This window comes from Schistocerca nitens, chromosome 2 (assembly GCF_023898315.1).
Source record: "Schistocerca nitens isolate TAMUIC-IGC-003100 chromosome 2, iqSchNite1.1, whole genome shotgun sequence".
NCBI lineage: Eukaryota > Metazoa > Arthropoda > Insecta > Orthoptera > Acrididae > Schistocerca > Schistocerca nitens.
Genome location: NC_064615.1, coordinates 41648912 through 41675793, shown reverse-complemented (window position 1 = coordinate 41675793; position 26882 = coordinate 41648912). Strand labels below are relative to the sequence as shown.

Here is a 26882-nt window from a genome sequence, read left to right as displayed (position 1 = left end):
TCGGGGAAGATCAGTTTGGATTCCGTAGAAATGTTGGAACACGTGAGGCAAAACTAACCTTACGACTTATCTTAGAAGAAAGATTAAGAAAAGGCAAACCTACGTTTCTAGCATTTGTAGACTTAGAGAAAGCTTTTGACAACGTTATCTGGAATACTCTCTTTCAAATTCTGAAGGTGGCAGGGGTAAAATACAGGGAGCGAAAGGCTATTTACAGTTTGTACAGAAACTAGATGGCAGTTATAAGAGTCGAGGGGCATGAAAGGGAAGCAGTGGTTGGGAAAGGAGTGAGACAGGGTTGTAGCCTCTCCCCGATGTTATTCAATCTGTATATTGAGCAAGCAGTAAAGGAAACAAAAGAAAAATTCGGAGTAGGTATTAAAATTCATGGAGAAGAAGCAAAAACTTTGAGGTTCGCCGATGACATTGTAATTCTGTCAGAGACAGCTGACCAAGGAGATGAAGGGGATTGGCTATTGTCATTGGTGTGGACGATGGAATGTATATTGTACAAAGGGAGGTGTATCCAGAAAGGGAAAGACGTACAGCAACAGCTTGGAAGGAACTGTTTAAGGTGGTGGGGGTTGTTGGGATGTTTAAGGGGGACTAAACAGCTAAGGTAATCAGTCCCCCAACTGTTTAAGGGGGTTGAGTGATAATGGACAGTATCATGGTGAAGAATCATAAGTCACCTGTGTGCCGGAGTGCCATCAACAGAGCGGAGATCAAACAGGACCGACTGGAAATGAGGGAAGGGAAGACAAAGCAGTCATGGGGATGTAGCTTTGTTTCCTGAAGACAGAAGTTGACCGGGGGTAGGATCGTACGAGGATCGACAATTCATCCTAAATGGAGCAAATTCCACAGATATTCCAATAGATAATTGACACAGGGCAGACAGAAAATGGGAAAAATCTCACCATGGTTGCCGTCAAGTCAATGACCACTGAGAGCTGGTAGCCGATGGCATGGAACGGCATTCAGCCAAAGGCAGAAGATCCTGATCCATAGGTTGCTCAGAGGCAGCTCCTGCTGCCAGTGATCGGCTGGTGGATCGGCCACCAGCAGCACATCTCGGCGACACAGAAGACGGCCGAGGGCGGCTACCACTGACTGGTGCTGTAGATAAGACACACCGTGGCAGAGAAGGAGAGGAACTGTGTTTCTTTTGAGCCTTCGTGGAAGCAGGACAGTGAGAGGAGAGAGAAATCGATGGTTGGGAGGTTGGGGTACATAAAAATCTCCACGAGTGGGCTCTTTTAGAAGTCCGGGCATCCGATTTTCGGGCCTGTGATTTAGCAGGAGCCAATGAAGGGTGAGCTTGAGAGTGAGCCAGGTGATAGTGGGGGGGATGAATGGGCGATCTTTGAGCTAGCTGATCTGACAACCGTAGCACTAAAGGTGAGATCACGAGTCTGTGTGGCTACTTCCTTAGTAGGCCAAGGAGATGCAAGGACAGTGCTGTATTTTCCCGCTGGGAGCACAATGGGCTTTCTACCAGCAAATAACTTATGAGCACCAAATGTTGACACCTTTTCCTACACTTGGATTTCCTGAATAATTCATTCATCTTTGAAAATAAGGCAATCCCTAGAAGAGGCACCATGGTCACCCATACAGATGATGCAATGAGGGGATGGAGGTGGAAAATCACCCTCATGGGCATCCCTGCCATATGTAACTCATGTGGCCGGATTGGATCATGACTGGCTGGTATGATTAAACCGTTGACACCGATAGCAACACATAGGGTTGTGGATGTAAGGGTGAACTGAAATGATCTCGTATCCCACTTTAATGTTCGATGGAAGTTGAACTCCGTCAAACATTAAGAAGAGAGTATGTGTTGTTACCAAGTCCTAGTCAACCCTTTTCATGACTCAATGTATGGTCATTACGCCCTTGTCAGACAGGTAATGTTAAATGTCCTCATTGGATAATCCTTCGAGTGAGCATGTATAAACCACCCCACGTGATGAATTTAAAGTACGGTGCACCTCCACCCAGACAGGGATGGTGTGTAGCAGTGTAGTTTGCAGCAATTTTTGTGCCTGGAGGCACAACAATGTGCCATTCTGTAATTGGGATTAAGACTTGACAGGACTTGCAATTGCGTCAACTCCTTTCTGAATAATGAATTGTTGACCTTCGTCAGACTAAGAAACAACTAGGAACTTTGACACTGATGGAAGAATTGTCAGTGGCTGAGACTCATCTTGCTTTCTCTTGTAGGCAGAAGTTGTAGGAGTAGAGGAAATCATTGCAAAAGTATCCCCAAAGATTACCAGTGTCTCTGATGGTGCAATCCTTCCTCATGGGGGCCCCTCTCTGAGAGCACTCCCGCCTTAGGTGATTGTCCACACCTCAGGTCACACCTCTCGAGAAACAGACGGAGGGGCCAATCGGCACATTCGGAAGGTAGCAACTAGGGTGATCACCCCTCTCTGGGCACGGCCTTTACCAGGGGGTACGTACATGTCCTACTTGTCTACTTGGGGTGGGGAATTACGCATTACCCCATCACCGGCTATGTGTGGGAACACGTGGGTTGGCCTTCAGACAAGCACAGGGAGGAAAGAAAGAGAAAGGGGGGAACAAAGAAAAGGAAAGAAGAGAGGTCTCAAATGCCACAGTGAAGAAGAGGGTGAAGAGAAAAAGCAAGGAAAAGAGAAGGACAAAGAGAGGACAGGTACTTTCCAGCAGAGAGAACAAAGAAGAGAAACTATGTCTTACAGTTACAAGCATCCGTCTCCGGACATAGGCACGAAACATGCTCCCAAATAGAAGGAGAAGGGGAAGGGAAGAGGTGGGGGGGAGGTGGCAGGGAAGGAGGGGTTGACAGGGAGGGATGTGGAAAAGGAAGGTATGCAGCCTGGAAAGGAAAGAGAGTCACACTAGTTCGGGGTCCCATGTTCGCCACGCACGTATCCACAAAGGAGCTGTGGACCCCCTGGGCGGCCTATGACATTGTAGTTCTGTCAGAGACAGCAAAGGACCTTGAAGAGCAGTTGAATGGAATGGACAGGGTCTTGAAAGGATATAAGATGAACATCAACAAAAGCAAACAAGGATAATGGAATGTAGTCAAATTAAATCAGGTGATGCTGAGGGAATTAGATTAGGAAATGAGACACTTAAGGTAGTAGATGAGTTTTGCTATTTGGGGAGCAAAATAACTGATGATGCTTGAAGTAGAGAGGATATAAAATGTAGACTGGCAATCGCAGGGAAAGTGTTTCTGAAGAAGAGAAATTTGTTAACATCGAGTATTTGTATGGAGCGTAGCCATGTATGGAAGCGAAACATGGACAATAACTAATTTAGACAAGAAGACAACAGCTTTCAAAATGTGGTGCTACAGAAGAATGCTGAAGATTAAATGGGTAGATCACATAACTAATGAGGAGGTACTGAATAGAATTGGGGAGAAGAGGCATTTGTGGCACTACTTCACTAGAAGAATGGATCTATTGGTAGGACATGTTCTGAGGCATCAAGGGATCACCAATTTAGTATTGGAGGATAGCGTGGAGGGTTGGTTTGTTTGTTTGTTTGTTTTGTTTTAGGGCGCAAAAACAACTGGGGTCATACAAGCCCAAGTCAAAACTATAGTACACAAACACAGAGACGAGAGAAACAACTATATTTCAGTCCCAATACACAGAACAGGAGACAGCTAAAATAGGCATATGGAAAGAGGGCTAAAAAAACACACAAAAATGGAGGTCCAAAACCAAAAATTAAATGGCCTTCGCCATATTGCTTTGGTGAATAACGATGGCTAAAAAGGCAGTGCCCAATATGCAGCCAAGTTAAAATAATCTCCTTCCGGCGGGAGAGCCGAGAGCAGTCGTCCAAGGCGCCGAGATAGCTTAATAAGCTGAAGCTTATTCCCATGAAGGGAGGACCATTGGCGACGCCAAATGGACATCACCTCCTGACAGATGACAATGCAGAGATCATCGGAGGGAATATAGGTACTCAAAGGCTAAGGTAAGAGGACTGCAGCCTTGGCTGCACCATCAGCAGCCTTGTTTCCTGGCAGACCGACATGACCAGGGACCCACAGAAACATGACATTGGCTCCACCAAGAGTGAGCAAGTGACAGTTTTCCTGGACCTGCTGCAGTGTACAGCACAGAGAGACTTTGGAGGGCTGAGTGAGTCTGGGCAGAGGACACAATTGGAAAGGCTGTGTCACCAGACGTACTTCGTGGCCTGATACAAGGTGAAAAGCTCAGCTGTAAATACTGAGGACTGTACCTGAAGCCAATGTTGAAAGACATGGGTACCAATGACAAAGGCACACCCAACCCCACAGTCAGTCCAAGAGCCATCAGTGTATACAAAGATACTATCGCTAAGTTCCATGCGAAGGTCGTGAAACTGAAGGTGATAGACTGAGGCTAGGCTAGAGTCCTAATGAAGTGAATGAAGGCCAAGGTTAACATGGGCCACTTCAAGAAGCCAAGGTGGTGAAGGGTTCACACCCACTGGGAAAGTTGCAGGTAGCGTGAAGTTAAGCCGCCATAGCAAGTGGCTAAAGTGGACTCCAGGAGGTAACAGAGAAGAGGGTCAAGCCCCATACTGACGATCACAGCAAACATCAAAGAAGGAGGCATAGGTGGGGTGGCAATGCATGGCAGACAAATGGCATGTGTACCTGCTGAGGAGAAAATCACTGCGGTAGGACAGTGGTAGTTCAGCAGCTTCAGCATACAGACTCTCAACCAGGCTGGTGAAAAAGGCACCCGTGGCCAAACAGACACCATGATGATGGACAATGTTGAGATGGCATAAAAATGGATGGGCATGCAGATGCACATCAAAGCACCCGTAGTCGAGTTTCGAACGGACAAGGAACTGGTACAAATGGAGGAGGGTGGTTTGATCAGCACCCCAAGAAATACTATTAAGGACACTTAGGACATTGAGCGACAATGTACAGCAGGCTGCGAGGTAAGAGACATTGGAGGACCAAGAGAGTTTCCTATCGAGCATGAGCCCCAGGAATTTCATAGTGTCAGCAAACGGAAGGGCAATATGCCCAAGATGTAGAGATGGTGGGAGACGGTTTTGTCAGTGGAAAAGTGAAAGATATTGGCAATACTTCAGGAGTGAAGATGATCAAGACAGTGCTGAAGACACCACTCAGAGAGACAGGTCCTTGAAGAACTGCAGTAGATTGAAAAATCATTGACAAAAATGGAGCCGGAGATGCCCGGCAGGAGGCAGGCCCTTATAGGGTTAATGGCAATAGCAAAGAGAATGATGCTCAGGACAGAATTCTGAGGCACACCATTTTCCTGAATAAAGGTGTCCAACAAGGCAGGACCCACATGTACCTTGAAAACTTGGTCTCATAAAAATGCCCGAAGAAAACAGCCCACAGAAGCCCACTTGTAAGGAATACGGAGGATCCACTTCTCCAGCAGGTGTCGTAGGCCTTCTCCAAATCGAAAAAAACAGCCACAGTCTGGGATTTCCACAGAAAACCATTCATAACATGTGTGGACAAAGTAATGAGATTGTCAACTGCAGAATGCCGCACTCGAAATCCACACTATGCATTCATGAGTAAATGGCAAGACTCAAGCCACCACACCAGCCGGGCATGAAGCATATGTTCCATCACCTTACAAACGCAACTGGTAAGAGTGATAGGGTGGTAGCTAAAAGGAAGGTATTTGTCCTAATCAGGTTTAGGTATGGGTATGATGGTGGCTTCACACCAGCCGCCAGGAAATGTGCACTCAGCCCAGATGTGATTGTACGTGTTAATGAGAAAGTGCTTGCCTGCAAGAGAGAGGTGCTGCAACATCTGAATGTGGATGGCGTCTGGTCCTGGGGCGGAGGACCGGGATGAACTGAGAGCATGATCTAGCTCCCTCATAGTGAAGGCGGCAGTGTAGCACTCACAATTCGGAGAGGAGAAGGGTATTGCCCAAGTCTCCTCCACTCGTTTCTGATGGATGAAGGCAGGGTGATAGTGGGAAGAGCTCAAAACTTCCACAAAATGGCAGCCCAAGGTGTTGGAGATGGCAAAAGGATCCATCATGACATCAGCACCTACTGTCAGGCCGGATGTGGTTCCAGAGAGCCGTCGGAGGTTGGCGCAAACGACACAGGAAGGTGTGAAACTGTTAAAAGAACTAGTGTAGGAAATCCACCTAGCTCGTTTGCTATCCTGAAGAACGCTATGACACTTAGCACGCATCTATTTATAATGAATGCAGTTTTCCAGCATTGGGTTGCAGTTGAAACTGCAGAGAGCACATCTCCATGCCCAAATTGCATTGTGGCATGCCTCAGTCCACCAAGGGACTGGGACATGATGTGGTCAAGAGGAATTGTGAGGAACAGAACATTCTGCATCAGTAAGGATAACAGTGTGATAGTCCACCTGGTCATCACAACTGGGGAAATCTTGTTCTGCGAAGGTCGCCAGAGAGGAGTAAAGCAGCCAGTCAGCCTTAGTAATCTGCCATTTGGGCATGCATTTGGATGGGGTAGGAGTCAGCAGATGGAGAGCCCATGGGAAATGGTCCCTCGAATAGGCGTCAGAAAGAACCGACAACTCAAGACGATGGGGAAGCTGGGCATTGCAAAAGGATAGGTCCAAATGGGAAGCGTGCAAGGAGTCAGAAAGGAAAGTGGGTGCTCCAGTGTAAAGGCAGAAGAGGTTGAGTTGGTTAAGAAGGTCAGCCAAGAGCGCACCTCTCTGGCATGACCCAGGAGAACCCCAAAGGGGATGATGTGCATTAAAGTCACTGAGTAGTAAAAAAGGGGGAGGGAGCTGCCCAATAAGCTGAAAGAAGTCTGCTCTGGTGACATCGAAAGATGGAGGTATGTAAATGGTACAAAGGGAGAAAGTCCTATGGGGAAGGAAAAGGCAAACGGCAACAGATTGAAGGTGGGTAGGCAGGGAGATGGGTTGACTATGAAGATCATCCTGTATAAGCAGCATGATGCCCCAATGAGATGGGATGCCGACCTCAGGGGGAAGGTCAAAACTAATCGGTAAGTAATGGGAAAGCTCAAAGTGGTCTTGAGGGCGCAGGGCACAATTTCATTCCCTTAAGGCAGAGTACAAGGGGATGCTGCAATGCTAGAAGCAGCTGTAAATCCTCTTTGTGAGACTGAAGGCTGTGAACGTTCCATTGGAGGACAGTAATGAGGCGGAAGAGATTTAGTGGTCTCAACTCAGCAGCTGCCGAGGGACAGTTGGTGTAGAGTCGCTACTACAGGGCATAGAAGCAGGAGGATCCTGCTCCATGGGATCCACAGAAGCATCAGTGTGCTTTTGCGGTCAGTCTGTGGAGTCCAACGATGAAAAATGGTTCATGGTGTGAACTGGCAAGACAGAGGTTGGCGGGCTAAGCGATCACGTGGCAACACCATCGAGCAGATCTTCGAGTTGGTGATGGAGAAGACCATTTGTCTTTAGAAGACTTCTTTGAGCCCTTCTGGTTAGAGGAAGACTTGGGTGTTTGGCTGGAGGGATGGAGGAAGTCTTCTCGGGAGTACTCCTTCTGTCCTTTCCTGCCAGATGGGTGTGTAGTGGGTAGCTTCGCCACTTCAGGCCAGAGTTTGGCGGCTTGTTGCACAGCGGGATGGGGCAACGGCGATGCTACTTTGACACTGGGTAACTTCAAAACCTCAGGGCCAAATTTGAGGTTGCATGTCTGCGTGGCCATGTCCTTTATGGAGCAAGGTGTAACAAGAACACAACTATAAGTGCCAGATGGGAGAACACAGGGTTTTTGGCTAGCCAGTAATTTGCGAGCTACTGGGTAAGGCCTTTACCCAAATCCCTTGAACAGCCTGCTCATCTAGATACAAGGGACAATCCCGAGAGGAGGCAGCATGGCTGCCATTGCAGTTGATACAGCGGGGAGAAGGAGGCGGACATTCGCCCTCATGTGCATCCCTGCCACAGGTTTTGCATTTGGCTGGGTGTCGACAAGATGTTCAAGTATGGTTTAAATGATGACACTGGTAGCAGTGCATCAGATTCAGAATGTATGGCTGGACTCTGATGGTTTCATAGCCTGCTTTAATCTTGGGCAGCAGCACCACTCTATCAAAGGTGAAGAAAAGAGTGCGGGTGGGCACCAAGGAGGAATCAACCTTTTTCATTACACGATGGACAGCAATGACACCCTGATCAAAGAGGTAAGATTGTATTTCGGCCTCGGTAGACCATCAAGCAGCCTCGACACAAACAGGGTAGCCCTGGAGAAGTGAGGCAGCAAGCAGTTGTTGTGCTTGAGAATCAGAAGCCATCTCCAAAAGCAAAGTTCCATTCTGTAAACGAGAGCAGGATTTCACAGGGCCAGCAAATGGCATCAACATCTTTCTGAATAATAAACAGAATATCCGTGGCAAAGGACTGACCATCTTCAGTAAGTGATAACACAAGAAATTGCAGTGCAGTGGGAAGGGTCTTCGAATCAGTAGCCTCATTACATTTACATTTCGTCGACGTCGATGGAGAGGATGATTGACTCATTGTGAGGAAATCCCCCATGATTGCCAGCATCTTCGAAGGCACTCTCCTTCTGACTGGGGGCCCCCTTCAGAAGGGGGTCTACCCACCTTAGGTGATTGTTCACACCTCAGGTCACACCTCCTGAATACCTGACAGAGGGACCAATCAGCAATTTGGGAAGGTTAATGCTCAGGCAATCACCCCTCCCTGGGCCTGGCCTGTACCAGGGGTTTTTGCGAACCCCACCTGTTGACCTGGGGCTGGGAATTACACGTTACCCAGTCACCTGTTATGCAGCAGCACACAGAGAGGAAGGAAAGAAAGAGGATCCTCAGACGCTGAAGTGGAGGAACGAGAGAAGAAGGCAAACAAAGAAAGGAAAAGTGAGCAAAAAACAATGGTGAGATGGTTCTTACGTCAGCAACACACAATACAGAACATTTCCAGTAACACCCCAGACATTTTCCCCAAGGGAGGGGAAAAAGAATAGCAAGAGGATAGACATACAGCATGGAAGGAAAAAGTGCTGCAAAGGCTGGGGCCCCATGGTAGCCAAGCACAAACCCACCAAAGAGTGGCGAGCCCCCTGGGTGGTTGTGGAGGGTAAATACCACAGAGGGAGACCAAGAAGTGAATACACTAAGCAGATTCAGAAGGATGTAGGTTACAGTAATTACTTGGAGATGAAGAAGCTTGCGCAGGATAGAGTAGCAGGGAGGGCTGCATCAAACCAGTCTCTGGACTGTAGACCATAACAACACACTGCTTATAACATGAGTCATATGTAGACGCCATTTTGATGCTGCACTATGGCTTTCCATCTGCCAGAATGATTTGAAACTTCACCAGTGCACAGAACAAACATCAAATGTGAAGCATCAACAAGGATGCTTGTCTATGTATATTAATATCTTCTTAAAAAAATGTGGGTCAAACCTCTTATCTTAGACACAGTAGCTACAAAAAGGCACACCTTGTTGACAGTGTTAATACAGAGACAAAGATTAGCAGTCACATCATTATGGCAACCACGTTTATGAAAGTTAATGAATCAGTCAAGAAACTATGAGAGTGTTTCTACTAAATAGGGCAGATACGTAGTTGTTAGCATCTCATGTAAACATTGTTAGCATCTCATGTAAACAGTAAACTGACATCTCTCAATTCCAGTAACATAAATGTAGAGGAACTATGGCCAAAGTTTAAGCAAATTGTATATCGTAGTCTTGAGAGTTACGTGCGTAGTAAGTGGATAAACAATGTGAAAGACCCACCATAGTTTAATGACAACATTTGGAAGATGCTGATGAAGCGAAGACTATTGCACTCTCAGTTTAAAAGAGAGTACACAAATGACAACAAGCAAAGGTTGGTGGATATTCATGCATCTATGAAAAGATCTATGTGCAAAGCATATGACTACCACCGTAACACCTTAGCAAAAATCTGAAAGAGAACCCGAGAAAATTCTGATCCTATGTAAGACTGCTAAGGCGGCTTGCATTTAGTACCTTGTTGACCAGTCTGGTGTGGCAGCTGAAGATAGCAAAACAAAAGCTGAAGTTTTAAATTTCAGTTTCAGATATCACTCACACAGGAGAATCAAATAAACATACTGTCATTTGACCATCGAACAAACTCCCATAAGGATGACTTGTTAATGAGCATCCCTGGCATAGAGAAACAACTAAAAGATTTGAAAGCAAAAAAATCACCAGGTCCAGATGGAGACCCAATTTGGTTTTACAAAGAGTACTCTATGGCATTGGCTCCTTACCTATATTGCATTTATCTTGAATCTCTCATCCACCATAAAGTCCCAAGTGACTGGAAAAAAGTGCAGGTGACTCCAGTATTTATGAAGGTTAGAAGAATGGATCCACAAAATTACAGTCCAATCTTGCTAGCTACAGTTTTCTGTAGAATCCTTAAACATATTCTCAGTTTGAATATAATAAACTTTCTTGAGACTGATAAGCTTATGTCCACACATCAGCACGGTTTCAGATATCATCGCTCATATGAAACTCTGCTTCCCCTTTTCTCACATTTATAGGGTGGTCCATTGATAGTGACCGGGCCAAATATCTCACGAAATAAGCATCAAACGAAAAAACTACAAAGAACGAAACTCATCTAGCTTGAAGGGGGAAACCAGATGGCACTATAGTTGGCCCACTAGATGGCACTGTTATAGGTCAAATGGATATCAACTGCATTTTTTTTTAAATGTGGAACCCCATTTTTATTACATATTCGTGTAGTACGTAAAGAAATATGAATGTTTTAGTTGGACCACTTTTTTCACTTTGTGATAGATGGCGCTGTAATAGTCACAAACATATAAGTACATGGTATCATGTAACATTCCGCCAGTGCGGACAGTATTTGCTTTGTGATACATTACCCATGTTAAAATGGACCGTTTACCAATTGCGGAAAAGGTTGATATTGTGTTGATGTATGGCTATTGTGATGAAAATGCCCAACGGGTGTGTGCTATGTATGCTGCTCCGTATCCTGGACGACATCATCCAAGTGTCCAGACCGTTCTCTGGGTAGTTAAGTTATTTAAGGAAACAGGAAGTGTTCAGCCACATGTGAAACATCAGCCACAACCTGAAACAAATGATGATGGCCAAGTAGGTGTTTTAGCTGCTGTCGCGGCTAATCTGCACATCAGTAGCTGACAAATTGCATGAGAATAGGGAATCTCAAAAATTTCGGTGTTGAGAGTGCTACATCAACTTCGATTTCACCCGTACCATATTTCTATGCACCAGGAATTGCATGGAGAGGACATCATGTACAGTTCTGCCACTGGGCACAAGAGAAATTACGAGACGATGACAGATTTTTTTGAACACGTTCTATTTAATGACGAAGCGTCATTCACCAACAGCAGTAACGTAAACCAGCATAATATGCACTATTGGGCAACAGAAAATCCATGATGGTTGCGACAAGTGGAACATCAACGACCTTGGCAGGTTAATGTATGGTGCGGCATTATGGGAGGAAAGATAATTGGCCCCCATTTTATCAATGGCAATCTAAATGGTGCTATGTATGCTGATTTCCCACGTAATGTTCTAGTGATGTTACTACAAGACGTTTCACTGCATGACAGAATGGCGATGTACTTCCAACATGATGAATGTCCAGCACGTAGCTCGCGTGCGGTTGAAGCGGTATTGAATACCATATTTCATGACAGGTGGATTGGTCATCGAAGCACCATACCATGGCCCACACATTCACCGAATCTGATGTCCCCGGATTTCTTTCTGTGGGGAAAGTTGAAGGATATTTGCTATTGTGATCCACCAACAATGCCTGACAACATGCGTCAGCGCATTGTCAATGCATGTGCGAACATTATGGAAGGCGAACTACTCACTGTTGAGAGGAATGTCGTTACACGTATTGCCAAATGCATGGAGGTTGATGGACATCATTTTGAGCATTTATTGCACTAATGTGGTATTTACAGGTAATCATGCTGTAGCAGCATGCATTCTCAGAAATGATAAGTTCACAAAGGTACATGTATCACATTGGAACAACCAAAATAAAATGTTCAAACGTACCTACGTTCATTATTTTAATTTAAAAAACCTACCTGTTACCCATTGTTCGTCTAAAATTGTGAGCCATATGTTTGTGACTATTACAGTGCCATCTATCAGAGAGCGAAAAAAGTGGTGCAACTAAAACATTCATATTTCTTTACGTAGTACATGAATATGTAATAAAAAATGGGTGTTCCTATTTTAAAAAACGCAGTTGATATCCGTTTGACCTATGGCAGCACCATCTAGCAGGCCAACCATAGTGCCATCTTGTTTCCCCCTCCAAGTTAGACAAGTTTCATTCTTTGTAGTTTATTCATTTGACCCTTATTTCGTGAGTTATTTGGCCTGGTCATGATCAATGGACCACCCTGTATACTGTGAACAATGGATGAAGAGCAACTGGCTGATTCCATGTTTTTAAATTTCTGGAAAGCATTTGACATGGTGACCCACAGCAGGCTGCTAATGAAGGTATGATAGTATTGGTTAAGTTCACAGGTATGAGAGTGGCTTGAAGGCTTCTGAAGTTGTAGAGCCCAGTATGTTGGCTTCGACAGTGAGTGTTCTTCAGTGACAAGGGTATCATCGGGACTGCCCCAGGAAGTGTGATAGGACCACTGTTGTTCTCCATAAACGTAAATGATTTGGTGGTCAGAGTGGAGGGTCATCTGCAGTTGTTTGCAGATGATGTTATCATGTACAGTAAGGTGTCAAAGTTGAGTGACCGTAAAAGGATATAAGATGATATAGACAAAATTTCTAGTTCATGCAATGAACAGCAGCTAGTTCTAAATGTGAAAAAATGAAAGTTAATGTAGATCACTATGAAGAACAAACCTGTATTGTTTGGATCCAGTATTACTAGTGTCCTGCTTCGCACAGTCAAGTCTTTTAAATATCTGGGTGTAAAATAGCAGAGTAACATGAAGTGAAACGAGCATGTGAGAACTATGGTAGGGAAAGTGAATCGTCAAGTTTGGTTTATTGGGAGTATTTTAGGAAAAAGTGGTTCACCCGTAAAGGAGACCACATATAGGACACTGGTGCGACCTATTCTTGAGTACTGCTCAAGTGTTCGTGATACGTACCAGGTCAAATCAAAGGAAGACATCAAAGCTTTTCAGAGGCAGGCTGATTGATTTGTTACCAGTAGGTTGAACAACACACAGGTGTTATGAAGATGCTTCAGAAACTCAAATGGAAATCCCTGGAGGGAAGGTGACTTCTTTTCAAGAAACATTGTTGAGAAAATTTAGAGAACCAACATCTGAATCTGACTGTCCAAAGATTTTACTGCTGCCATCATACACTGCAGCTAAGGACCACAGACATAAGATTTGTGAAACTGGGGCTCATATGGAGGAATATAGATAGTCATTTTCCCCCTCACTCTATTTATGAGTGGAACCCATAAGGAAATGACTTTAGTGAGTCATGCACCGTACAGTGGCTTGCGGAGTATCTACGTAGATGTAGGTGTAGGTGTAGACAGAAATATTAATTAACTAAAACCATAAAAAAAAAACAAATGTAATTAGATTTTAAAAAAATGATTGCCAATTCTTGCATAAGAAATTAACTTTAAGCCATAGAGAGTTCAATGCTTTACATGACAAAATCCATACAACGTAAATTCTTTCACATATTAATAAGGCAATCAATCAAGCAAACATAACATCTGAAAATTCAAAAACCTTAAGAAAAATTGCTACTTACTCTCTTCACTAATACTCCTCCTAGTTTTCTGACTGGAAGTGTTACCAAATTGTGTAGTAGGAGGCTGGAACTCAGAGCCAAACCTTCTGTTTGGTTGTTTGGTTGGTGATTCAGGTAGTCCATTTGGTGGTGTTTCTGGCTTTCTGTAGGAATGAAAAATCCACTTTAGCTACGAACAATGTGACACAGCAGTAACAGTTATTGAAAAAGCATATATCTTATGATAATATACAGAAATATGTAGATTTTGTAAATTTATGACTTTTCAACAATGAGAATTACAACAGAATACACTTCATATTAGTTGCCAAACAATGGAAAATCCAGGATGAAATGTAACAATATTATGAAACGGAAAGTTGCTACTCACCATGTAGCGGAGGTGCTGAGTCACAGATATGCACAACCAAAAGACTGTCACAAATAAATAAAGCTTTTGGCCTTTAAAGGCCTTTGTCAACAATAAACATAGACGTAGACATACACAAAACACACACACAGCTCTCTCTCTCTCTCTCTCTCTCTCTCTCTCTCTCTCTCACACACACACACACACACACACACACACACACACACACACACACTTGGAAAGCTTTATTTATTTGTGCCTATCTGCAACTCAGCATCTCCACTATATGGTGAGTAGCAACTTTCCTCTTCATAATATTGTAATATTAGTTGTATGTGTTTTATATTTAGATGCCAGTCTAAGATGAACAGCCATTTAGAAAAATTAATATGTTTCCCTTTAACACCACATTTGAAAACAGATCGGCAAATAATTTTGGATTGTTTATTCACCAGGAATCTTCAATAATAAATAAAACTAATTGAGTCCTGTTTATAGCAAAGTATTTCATTTGAAAATCAACTTCAGGGCTACAGGGCTTTGGTTTGACACATCAGTTATCTTCCCTGAAGTACTGCAGAGTGTATACCAAGCCAACATTGTGTATGTCCTATTTTAACATTCCTGTTCAAATGTTCATTGTGTTGCGTTATAACTAAATTGCTTATAAGTTATGTAGTGTATTCTCCATTTTTAATGACAGTATGAGGGAAGACAACTACTCACTGCACAGTAGATTATTTATTTTGCCTGAAATGATTTAGGAAAACCACAGAAAACCTAAATCAGGTGAGTAATTGTCTTTACTCATTCCATTATTTGTATTCCATCACTGATTTTCAAACGCTATAGTGCCTTCCTCTATTTCATATATTTCTATGCACTATTGTTATGGCAACTGTACTATTCATTCACTCATTCATTCCTTAATTATGATCTGACAATCACATAATCCAAGAGATTCTACTGGAATTTGGCACAAACCAAGGTATAAACAAACATGGTGAAGCAGCAATTAGGAACTGAATTACTAACTGCTATCAACTATTTATGTTTACTTGAGCTAAATTTAACACAGTAAAATTAACAAGAAACTTTTGCTTTGAAAAAGGTTGTAGCTTTCTTAATTACACTATTTAGTTGCTGCTGATCTACTTCTAGCTTGTTACGAATAGGACCACAGTGCTTTTCCTCACCGAACAACAGTTCTCTTTGAACACTTATTACTATTCTCACTACATGATTTGGAGAACTGTACGTTTTCATCAAATGATGTGTGCTGTGTGTGTGTGTGTGTGTGTGTGTGTGTGTTTGTATTTTGTTGGTGTCCAACAGCGAGGCAATCAGTGCCCTTACACTTATCAAAAGAAATGAATGTGGAGATAAACTAAGATTGTTGTACACTCATGCACTTGAAATGACCATACAGTCACACTATCCCACATGCTCCAAAACCAATTAGGAGAGAAAGTAACTATACATGAAATTAAAACACAGAAATCGAAACACAGAAGAGCTAAGAGAAAATGCAGAGGAATGTGACTGGCTGACCCTTACAAAAAACTTGGGTGAGCCAGTCACAATGTTGACACACTAAACACATCTCCCTAGAATCTTGTTAAAAATGTTGGACAATTTACAAAACTTTAAACAAATTCTTTGGAACATTGCTTAAAATAGAAGGCAGATCTGTCAGCAAACCCGCCATAGTCTGCTAGTCGGCAAATAATAATGCAGTGCAATAAAGTGTAGTTGTGATGGGGCTGTGGTTTATGTGACGACAAGTAAGAAGGACCTTATCCCATCGACATGGCTGAAAAGAAGTACGTCACGGCCAAGTTGTGAGCTTTACTACACAGAGCTTCTTGTAAGTCACTTCCAGCCACTTGTCTTCCCCTGGACACATGACCTTGTACCCCAACAGCAAGGTGACAGTATGCAGGGAGATGGCACACTGAAGTACCCACAGATCATGACGTGCCTTCTTGGCTGCTTGATCTGCCCTTTCATTCCCCGCAATTCCCATGTGCCCAGGGACCCAACATTGTAGTTGGAGTATGGCATCCTGGATATTCTGGATGACTTTATCCGCTGGGTACAAACTTGGAGAGAGTAAAGGATGCTCAGAGAATTTGAACAGACAAGAAATTTAGCACCGAAAGAATGTCGCATCTGCTCCAGTGCCTGCTAGATCACATGTAATTCTGTGTCAAAGTTGGTAAATTCCTGAGGCAGTACGACCTTGAGGGCATGATCTGGAAAAATGACAGAGTAACCAACAGAGTCTCCCTGCTTAGACCCATCCATAAAGACAGCTATATAGTTGCAGTGTACATATAAAATGTCTGTAAATATTGAACTAAAAACAGAAGCAGGAATACAATCTCTCCTGTACTGCACTAAATCTAAAATGACGCTGGGCCTCTGTAGTAACCAGGGCAGCAGGTGGTTAAAACCCTGGATTTAGGGTTGTACTTGCTCCACACTGAATGACTCCAGCGCACACTGCACGCGGATCCCAAATGGCTGTGTGGCTTGTGGACAGTTGAAGAAAAGGTGTTCCAGAGGCAGATGAGCAACAGTATGGTGTGTGGGTGGAGTCGGAGCTGCAAGGATCTTACATGCCTGATGCAGCATGAGGAGCTGCTGCCAGATGGTAAGTGGCAGTTCCTTGACATCAGCACAGAGGCAGGGTATGGGGTTGGTCTTATAAGCACCCGGGGCCAGCTGAATCCCCTCATGGTGGATAGGCTCAATGATTGATGGTCTTGCTGATCCATACACCATGTAGCCACAGGCCAGCTATGAACACACCAAAGCTCTATAAAACTGGAGCACATGTGCCCATCTGCTCCCCAAGACCTGCAGCTAAAGCACTTTAAGATACTCAGTGTCTTGAGGGTTCTGGCTTTCAGGTCTCTTGGGTGAAGCAATAACGGCAATTTTGAGTAAAAAATGTGGCTCAGAAACAGCACTGAGTCTCTAAAATGTCCAAGTCAGGCAAATTAAAAGAAACAATGAGAATGATTAAAAGAAACATACACACTTATCTGCAGAAAACTGAAAACCCATCTTTGCAACCCACTTCCCTAACCTCTGCACTGTAAATTGCAACTGACTGCTTGCTGTTGCAACACTGTAGGAGGAACAGAAAACAGCAAAACCATCCACAAATAAGGAGCAGTGTACAGGAGTCCTTACCATAGACGTGATATCATTTACAGCCATGGCAAACAGGGTAACACTTAAAACACTGCCTTGAGGGACACCTTTCTCCAGCTCAAAACAATCTGACAGCAAGGTGCCAACTCAGGTCCGGAAAAACTGTTAAGACCGTATGAAGAGGGGGAGGTGGCTACGAAAGACCCATTGATACAGTTGTGCAAGAATACGGTGCCTCCATGTATTATAATACGCCTTATTGATGTCGAAGAATATACCAGTACAATGATGGTTGAGTAGGAAAGACTGCTGAATAGCTGTTCCTAGCAGGGTCAAGTTGTCGATAGTGGACCGAAATCTCTGGAATCCACACTGAGAGCGGTTAAGGAGTTGTCTGGTCTTTAACAACCTGACCAAAAGACTTAACCATTTGCTCCAGAAGACAGTTAACCATTTGCTCCAGGGCCTTTCCTACACAGCTTCTTAAGGTGATACCCCTGTAACTACTGGGAGATGTTTGGTCCTTTCCCAGTTTCAGGAGAGGTACCAGAACCGCCTCCCTTCTTGAGTTGGAGAAGTTACCTTTCTACCATATAAGATAAAAATATTTGAGGTAGATTTCTCTGACAGTGCTGATTCGAGCTACCACATGGACAAAGGATACTTACATCACCTGAAGTTTTTGCAAAATGTTCAGGCAGTGTCTGAGCAATGTCTATGGGCTTCATTTGGAGACACCCCTGTTTCAGCATTGCTGCTATTGGTGAAAGACTACATTTACTGGAAATCCTCCTGATGGCTTCCCATACTTTTGTAGAACAAGTGGAACCTTAATGGAGTCTAGGAACGCTTACCATGACCGTTTTTTGCTCTCCTTAATGATGTGCCGAGCCTTGGCTCTAGCAACTCTAAAGGCAGTGCGGTTGTCTGCTGTCAGGCAGTATTTACGCCACTGAAGAGCCACACATCTGACCCAGATGGCTGAACAGCACTCTTCTGTGCACCAAAGTACAGGCCACCTCCTAAAGGACTGAAAGGCTGTGGTAGAGAGAAGTCAGCGGCATGATCGATCATAGCTGTGATGTTGTCCACCCATTTCTGGATGCTGTCATGGTGTTCAAACACAGTCAACTGGCTGAAAAGGGTCCAGTTAGCCCTGCCAATCATCCATGTCGGTGGCTTCTGTTCCAGCAATGCACCATCCAGCAGGTGACTGCAGATTGGGAAGTTGTCACTGGACTGAAGGTCATCAATGACCTCCCATGAACAGAGTCAGCAAGGGCTGGAGAGCAGAGAGATACGTCAATGGCCGAGAATGACCCAGTAGCAGCATAAAAATGTGTGGGAGTACCAGTGTTTAGGATGCACAGCTCTTGAGATGTCGGGAGGCTCTCCAAAACCTGACCCCGAGGGAAAGTAGAGGTCAAGGCCTACACGAAATGAGCACTGAAGTCTCCCAGGAGGAGAAATGGTCGAGGGAGTTGTTCCACAAGATCTGTGAAAGCCTCAGAGTCTACTGCATCCAGAAGAGATAAATACAGAGAGCAAACCATAAGCCACCCAAGTGCGTGAATTTCAACTGCTACTGCTTGCAGGTCAGGGGGAGAGCAGAAGAGTGGTGCACATTAGTGACAAACACTGCAACCCCTCCCTTTGCTCTTTTCCGCAATAGATCATTCTTGTACAAAAGCGTATACCCCATAGCACAGGAATGTCTGCATTTTTAAAATTCATTTCTTGTGAACACAAGCACAAGGCATGTGCCTGTTTTAGAAGTTTCAGTTCCTCCAAATGAGTCCTTAACCCATTCATGTTCCACTGAAGTATAGGAGTCGTGCCATTAGTGTGGTTTTAATTTACCTCCACCTTTGCACTGGGGAGGTGAAGCACTTGTAGAGTGAGAGCAAGTGGAGGGGCTGCCTGGATCAGAGGCATCTAACTCCATGACATCCTCCTCATCAGTCACATATGCCAGAGTGATTTCTGATGATGTGGTGCCCAGGACAGCTTATGACCTGAACATTGGATCCTTTCCCTGCACCCTGTCCCACTGAGGTTGAGGGGTAAAGGGATGCTGAGGGGCACTGTTTGATATGTACCTTTTATGTATTTATTATCTTTTTTTGCATATAGTCACCAACTGGTGACTTTTGGAATGTCATACCATTTTTATACAATTTTTGTACAAACGGTAGGAATTTGCAATTCACATGTATAAGAAGCCTCTTACGGGTGACATACTTGGCAATGTATGGTACAGTACTTCATAATGCAACATACACTTGTTACATAGCATAGGTATTTGAATTTACAGCATGTTGTTGCAAAAATAATATATATTACAATCACCTCAGAATAGTACATTGTATAGATATAAGAGTTAGGCCTACATTTAAGAATAGCTACATTTTAATATCAGTATTCATTCAGTGAGTACAAACATTTGAGAGTTAAGAATGATTTTAATTCCCTTTTGAATACTTTACCTCTGTGGCATCTTATAGCACTTGGCAGTTTGTTAAACCATATCTGGCCATTAATCCAAGGACTATAATCTGTTGTCTTTGGTTTAGTTCTGTTTCTGAAGAAGCAATCTTTTTGTCTTGTGTTATGGGTATGCACATCAGAGCACTTAGTTTCATTATTTTTATAGTCCACAAAAAATGTTGTTATTTGTACAGATATAAGGAATATACTGTTACATATTTACATTGTACAAAGGTTTCCCTACATGAATCTCTGTTTCCTAGTCAATGCATGGTCCTGATTGCTCTTTTCTGCAGTGTTAGGATTCTGTTCATGTGTATCAGCAGCACATCCCAATACCTCTATTCCATAATTAATATATGCAAATATTGTCCCATAATAAGCCGTTTTTAATGTTTGTTCAGAGACTAATTTTGACAGTTTGCTAATTAAGTGCAGCGAACTGCTGATTTTATTGCATATGAAATTGATATGGTCTACCCATCTAAGATTTTCATTTAGGTATAGCCCCAAAAATTTACATTTGTCAGTGTCTACTTTTTTGATGCCACTTATATTATCAATACAGGTTTCGTATGAATTACCAAGTTTAAATGGTAATAGCTGGGATTTGCTAATATTGACTTTTAGACCTTGATCATGGAAGTAAGTAGTTATTTGACTGAAGCCATTAGCTGCAGCCAATATTAAGTCTTTAATTTGTTTGCAAAAGAACAAAAGTGAGTTGTCATCTGCATAACTTACTAATTGGAAGTACAGAAGTGCCTCTAAATCATTAATGTAGACCAGGAAAATGAAAGGGCCCAATACGGAGCCCTGAGGTACATCTTGTTTTACTGTTTTTTAGGTGGATTGGAAGTGTTTGATCTGACCATTAATTTCATAACTCAGCTTTGTACACTGCTTACGATTGGTTAGATAAGTGATCTGTAGTTGTACGGATGTGGCATTTATATTGTAAGTTTCCAGTTTGCTTAGTAGTAGCTCATGGTTCACTGAGTCAAATGCTTTAGTACGGTCTAGAAATATCCTGCTGTCTGCATTCTCTCATCCAGGGCATCATACACCTTGTGGAGAAATTTGGTAATTGCCATAATGGTACGGTGATGCTTTCTGAACCCATGCTGTGTTTCTGCTAGTAAATTATTCATTGTGAAATAATCAATAAGTTGCGTCAACAAAACAATTTCAAATATTTTACTGAAAATTGGTATTAGTGATATGGGCGTGAAGTTTCATAGCTTTTCTTTTGATCCTTTTTTATGCACAGGTTTAACTGTACTTCTCTTCAATATATTTGGGAATGTGTGCTCCCTGATACCACTGTTGATCATATGAGTAATTATTCCAACTAATTCCTTGTTGCATTTTAAAATTATAATACTACTCAGTCCATCCCAGCCAGATGAGGTCTTATTCTTTAAGTTATTTATTATTTTTCCTATTTCCTCCACACTCACTTCCTTAAATTCAAAAGCGGTTTCCAGCCTAGGGTAAGGCTTTACCATCCAAGTCAGACCTGTCTTATTAACTGGATTCACAGCTGAAGATATAAAATATTCATTAAATATATTACAGATTTTATCTGGATTCTTAATATGGTTTCCTTCATGTTGGATTCTGTCAATGTGAGCATCTAACTTAGGGGTGGCTTTGCGATATCTATTTATTATACTCCATGAAGTCTTCCCTACATTTGTTGACTGAGCAATTTCCTTATCTAGGATCTGTTTTCTTAAATCTGAGAGCTGTTCCTGAAATTGTTTTTAGCTTGATTCTACTTATCCTTAAATATTTGCAACTTGGTTGACACTTAGATCCTCAATATTTTGCCTGAGTTTAATCAAGTAAGCTGGAAGAGTCAGTCTGGTGTTTTTGACATTTTGGTTGTGAGTTACTACTTTCTTAATTTCTTTCACTGGGCAGCAAAAATTAAGATATTGTAAAATAATATCATAAAATTTGGCCCATTTGTATTTCGACTCTTTTTGCTGAAGAACTAGTTGCCATTTCTCAGATGCTAGTTTACTTTTAAAAGCATTAATGTTTTTCTCTTTAAGCATTCTTTTGTGTTCTATGACCTGAGTCCTTTCTTGGATGCTTGTGTGCTCATAGTCTACAAATTGACATTTGTGGTCTGAGTAGTCGTACTGCACATTCCAGCATCTAATATTATCCTTTACCTCTTTACTTAGTATTATGTAGTCTATTCTACTAGAGGTAGACTGAGTTACTCTTGCATCTGAATTTACTGCATTCATAAGATTATAGGAGTTAAGGGTATCTATTAGCCTGCTGTTATGATAATTGCAAGATGTTGCCTCTATATTCAAGTCACCAAGTATTGTTACCTCGTTTGGGTCACAGTGTCCCACTATTCTACTAAAAGTATCTATGAAACGCCCTACCTCTGATTTTGGTGGACGATAAATCCCAATAATTTTCTGTTTCATTGTGCCCTTTCCGCAACCTTTGATATGGAGTTCAACACCTGTCACTTCAGTCAAGCCTTCATTATTATAAAGATCTAGATGGTTTAATTTATTTACTTTGAGCTGCTCTCTAACAAATACTGCTACATCTCCCCTTTAAGATGCTGTCTACAGTAGCTATTTCCTAGGAAATAGCCATCTAGTTTAAAGTAAATAATTTCCTCAGGTTTCAGTCCATGCTCGGTTAACGCAACTACATGATGTTAATGATCATTTACAGAAGTCTACAAAATATTGAGCTTATTTCTAAGATATTGTATATTTATTGCAAGAGCCTTAATGGATGCTCACTGTGTAATTGTTGTTGGTACTTCCTATTGCGGCTGCATGATTGCTTTGTCCGTACTCTTTTTTCCCTTGGCAAATACACATGCAAGTACAGGTGCTTGTGGTGGATACAGGTATGTTAGATGTCATCTGCGTTGAAGTGTCCACCTTGGGAATAGGTTTCTGCACCATGGAAGAAGACGGTGTTTCGTCACCTTATATTCTTTTATGGCTTCAGCACAGGGGAGCTGCTTGGTCACTTTCATTTCCTGTATTTTGCGTTCCTCAGCAAAAACAGGGCAGTCTTGGCTCAAGACTGGGTGATTCCCAGAGCAGTTGAAACAGATTGCCGGAGATGGTCAGTCAGTCCCAGCATCAATGCCTTCTTTTCTATACTTCTCTAAATTCGCTTCACCTCCACCACTCATGTTGTATGGCCATAATGCTGGCATTTATAGCACTGCATAGGGTTTGGTATGTAAGGCCGAACATTAAGCTGAAGGAATTCGACCATAATATGTTCAGGCAGTGTCAGAGAACTGAATGTGACAATGAAAGTGGCAGTCTTTTCAGTGTCTCCATTGGTTCTTCACATTCGCTGCTCCACATTGACTATTCACTCGGTTTCCTATTCTTGTTTCAGTTCTGCTATGTCCATATCCATGATATGTGACAACACCCTTACTGGAGTTGAGAGAGGTTTGCATCTCAACAATGATATCATATTCATCCAGTTTCTGTGATTTCTTAAGAAGTTCCATCTACTTTGAAGTGTTAGTTTCAACCAAGAATGAGTCATTATGCTGTTGTTTTATAGATTTTAAAGTGCCAGTAAGGCCTTCCAAACCCTTATGGATATAGAAGAGGGACACACTTTCAAACGTCCCTTCCTTCCGCTTTATCACCAAAAACATATCACTATTCAAGACTCCATAAGCAATGTTACTGGGGTCCAAAGTATTCTTATCATCAGGAGGCCTAGTGTCTCATTCTCTTGGCTGAATGGGAGTGAATATTTCCTGCCGGTTCACCTTTCCTGGTGGGAGGAGAACATGATTTCGAGGGCTCTAAGTCGGTCCCACAAGCAGGTAGGGAAATAAGTGTCCACTCAGACAGAGCCCCACATGCCTGAGTAAGCCTTATACAACTGAGATGTGACAGGTTTCCTCATCAACGTGCAGCACACCTTGAGATTGAGGGTTTTTTATATATGTGTTTATTCCATCCTCTCCATCCGCGCAGTCAAGACAAGATCCCTGTTCCCTGAGACACACCACATTCCACTGCCACGCTGCACAGTGGTCGCTGAAGCATGCCAAAAGCTTACTGTCACGGGGGACTGGCAGCGTTTACCAATCCCCAGCTCCCACCAACGCTGAGCCCCTGAGGGCATCAGATCATGTGGCATTATAACAACATATCTTATATTCATCAGTTGTGAGTTTGGTTTTATTCCTGTAATGTATTTTGTTAACATTCTCCTCTGTTTTCTCCAATGAAGCTGAAGCTTAGCCATATTTACCCATGCCAATATGTTCTCGGCAGCAATGCCTCCATCAAATCTGACCGAAAATTTGGTGGTGGAGACAATATACTACAAATTACATGGCTCACAGACAATCTGCAGTTCAAACACTCTAGTTGCAATTCAGTTTTTGAATGAACTACTGTTTATGGCCAGATCAAGTGTCGTCTATTACAATTTATGCACAGATAAACAGCTAGCCACACGCTACACTCTGTTAATGTCCTGTAATGTGACTAAGTGCAATAACCCAATTGTTTAACATGTAACAAGCAAAGTATTAACACAGTTACCGAGTAAAGTTGACAAATCACTGTCCTTGAAATCTAACAGTCAACTCGACTGGTTGGTTTAAGATTTAAAGGAACCAAATTACAAGGTCATCAGCTCTTCCTACATGGAATGGGCAAGTCAACAATACTAAACATCACAGAAAGGCCTAGTGCACAAAACCCAAGGAAACAAAATACCAAGGTTTATCAGAGGTCAACAAAGCCTAGAGAAAGAACAAGAAAGAAGAAAAGGTGGAAAGCAAGAAGGCGGGTGAGGTGCCCACTTCAGGGAGCAGCCAGAGGTTCTCGAAGGCAGTAACTTTGATGGAGGGACATACCCTATGACTTACCAGGGGCACCCCTCCCAATAATAGACAGTAAAGACTAGTGAACGGACAAATCACAATGGTGGAACCCCCGCCTCTGCGAAGAGGCTGATCATAGGGCTAGTCCAAAAGGTGATAGTTGCCAGTCATATCCACAAGGAAAAAAGACATCCCAATCCACATTAGTATAGGTCCACCTGGAAGGCCATTCAGGCAAGTGATGCTGAAAAAAAGATAAGATGGTCAGAAAATGATCACTGTTGCACAAATCAAACTCCCCATCGAATGGAAGGGAGGAATCCAGGGCTACAGATGGAAAGATCAATTCTCTAGGAAGTAGTGTGTGCCACACTGAAATGTGTGGGGGCTCTAGTGTTTAAGAGGCAGAGATCAAGCCCTGCTAGTAGGCTTTAACAATCCTGCCCCCATCACTGGTTGCAGTACCACCCCACTGAGGATTATGGGTGTCAAAATCCACATAAGAAGGACGGGAGGCAGCAGCTGTTGAAGGAGGGCAATAGGAGCAGGAAGTGTAAAGATTCCATATTGTTATTGCAGAGTCTAAATGGATCCAAACAGCCACCACTCCCAGTGTGGTATGAAGAGGAGCTAAGGAACCACCAATGTCCATGTCGACCAATGTACAGACACCACTGGAGGCTCACAAAGGGCTGACCCAGTTCTGACAGAAGGCTTGGTAATCATGAAGAGTCAGTGAATGAATATCCATGAAATGAGATTCCTCATATACAACAAAAGCTAAAAAGTACATAGAAAGAAGAGACTGCAATTCCAGAAGGACACAATAATAACCATTACAGTTCCACTGGAGGAGAGTAGCACTAAAGCCTAGATGGATGTCTAGTAGTCCACAATTGATCATTATGCCAAGTCAGTATCTGTAATGGTAAGGACAGAGTGGTGTCCATGAATGTAAGAACAGTCCCTGATTGAGAGGGAGAGGCCATACCCCTTGGATGTCTGGGGTCGACATCCAAAGGCATATGCATAATCTTCTCCTTTGGGGTGAGAGAAGGTGTGATTGCGAAGAGAGCAAGCTGCAGCATTATCAGAATCCAAAAGAGAACAAGCAGCCTTGAGGCCCACAGAGTGTGGATCCCATGTCCAGTGTAAACTAACAGGCTTCTTTTCCTGGAGATACCAGGGAGTCCTAGAGAGAGTCTCATCCCTAATAAGGCCAAGAGAAGAGAATTTCTTCTCTGAGCAAGGGGACGGAGTTGTTCTATGAAGTTATGGTACAGGAACTGCCAGGGACGAGGAAATGAAAAGGAAGTGGGAGATCATGGAGGTAAAGAGTTCAGGAGGAAGAGGAAGCGGAGAAGGGGAAGGAGAAGGACACAACAGAAGCGAAGGCAGATGTTGAAGATACTGGATGGGGATAGTCAAATTTCTGTCAGGCCTCAGAGTAAGACAGATGGACAGGAGTTTAGAATTTCTGAAACTTTCTTCACTTTTTATTCATTGGGCAGTCTGGCGAGTGAGGGGAGTGAGGACTGGAACAGTTCATGCACTTGGGAGGTGGGGCGCAAGGGCTCCCTACATGGAGAGGGTGGCTTCAGTCACCCCAAATAGGAGTCGTCACACATCATGAAGATGTGTGACCAAAGCAGAGACACTAGAAATGGCACATGGGAGGTAGGCTATAGGGATTCACATTGCAACACTACATCATAACTTCAACTTCTCCATAAGCGTACCCCCCCTCAAAAGCCAGGATGAATGTGCTGCTATCAACATGTTTGTCCTTAGGACCTCTCCGGACTCGCCTGATGAAATGAATGCCACACTGTGCCAGATTAGTCCTGAATTTCTGAATTTTCTGAAGAAAATAATGCCTTTCGACTGTTGAGGGGTAATGTTCACTAGGATCTCTCCTAAGTGCTCATAAGCACTAAAGGGAGCCAACTGATTGGCAGAAGAGGTTTTAATTAGTAGAGAACCAAATTGCCTTTTTCTAAGAGAGTCAGCTTCAATGTTTTCTACAAAAAAAAGAGTGGTTTGGTAGTGGCAAAAGTCTCTCTGTCTCTCCTGTAACAAATAACGTAATCAGGAGAGGGGTTTCACTCCAAGCCATCACTGGCCCTCCTCCCAGAGAGAGAGAGAGAGAGAGAGAGAGAGAGAGAGAGAGAGAGAGAGAGAGAGGCCAGTGATGAGAAGGACGCAGATGCCAAAGTAGGAGCAAAGAGAGAACCGTTCCTA

General features: G+C 43.1%; 1 protein-coding gene across 1 annotated transcript in view; it reads right to left on the bottom strand.

Moving 5' to 3' along the window:
- The window catches only part of LOC126234301 (venom protease-like), a 110985-nt gene extending 88752 nt beyond the window's left edge, over positions 1–22233 (bottom strand). Inside the window, exons 1-2 of the mRNA XM_049942987.1 lie at positions 22189–22233; positions 13783–13951 (exon numbers count right to left, since the gene is read on the bottom strand). Coding sequence (XP_049798944.1) covers positions 13783–13951; positions 22189–22233 — 214 coding nt within the window. The remainder of the gene's footprint in view (positions 1–13782; positions 13952–22188) is intronic.
- Between the last annotated feature and the right edge of the window lie 4649 nt (positions 22234–26882).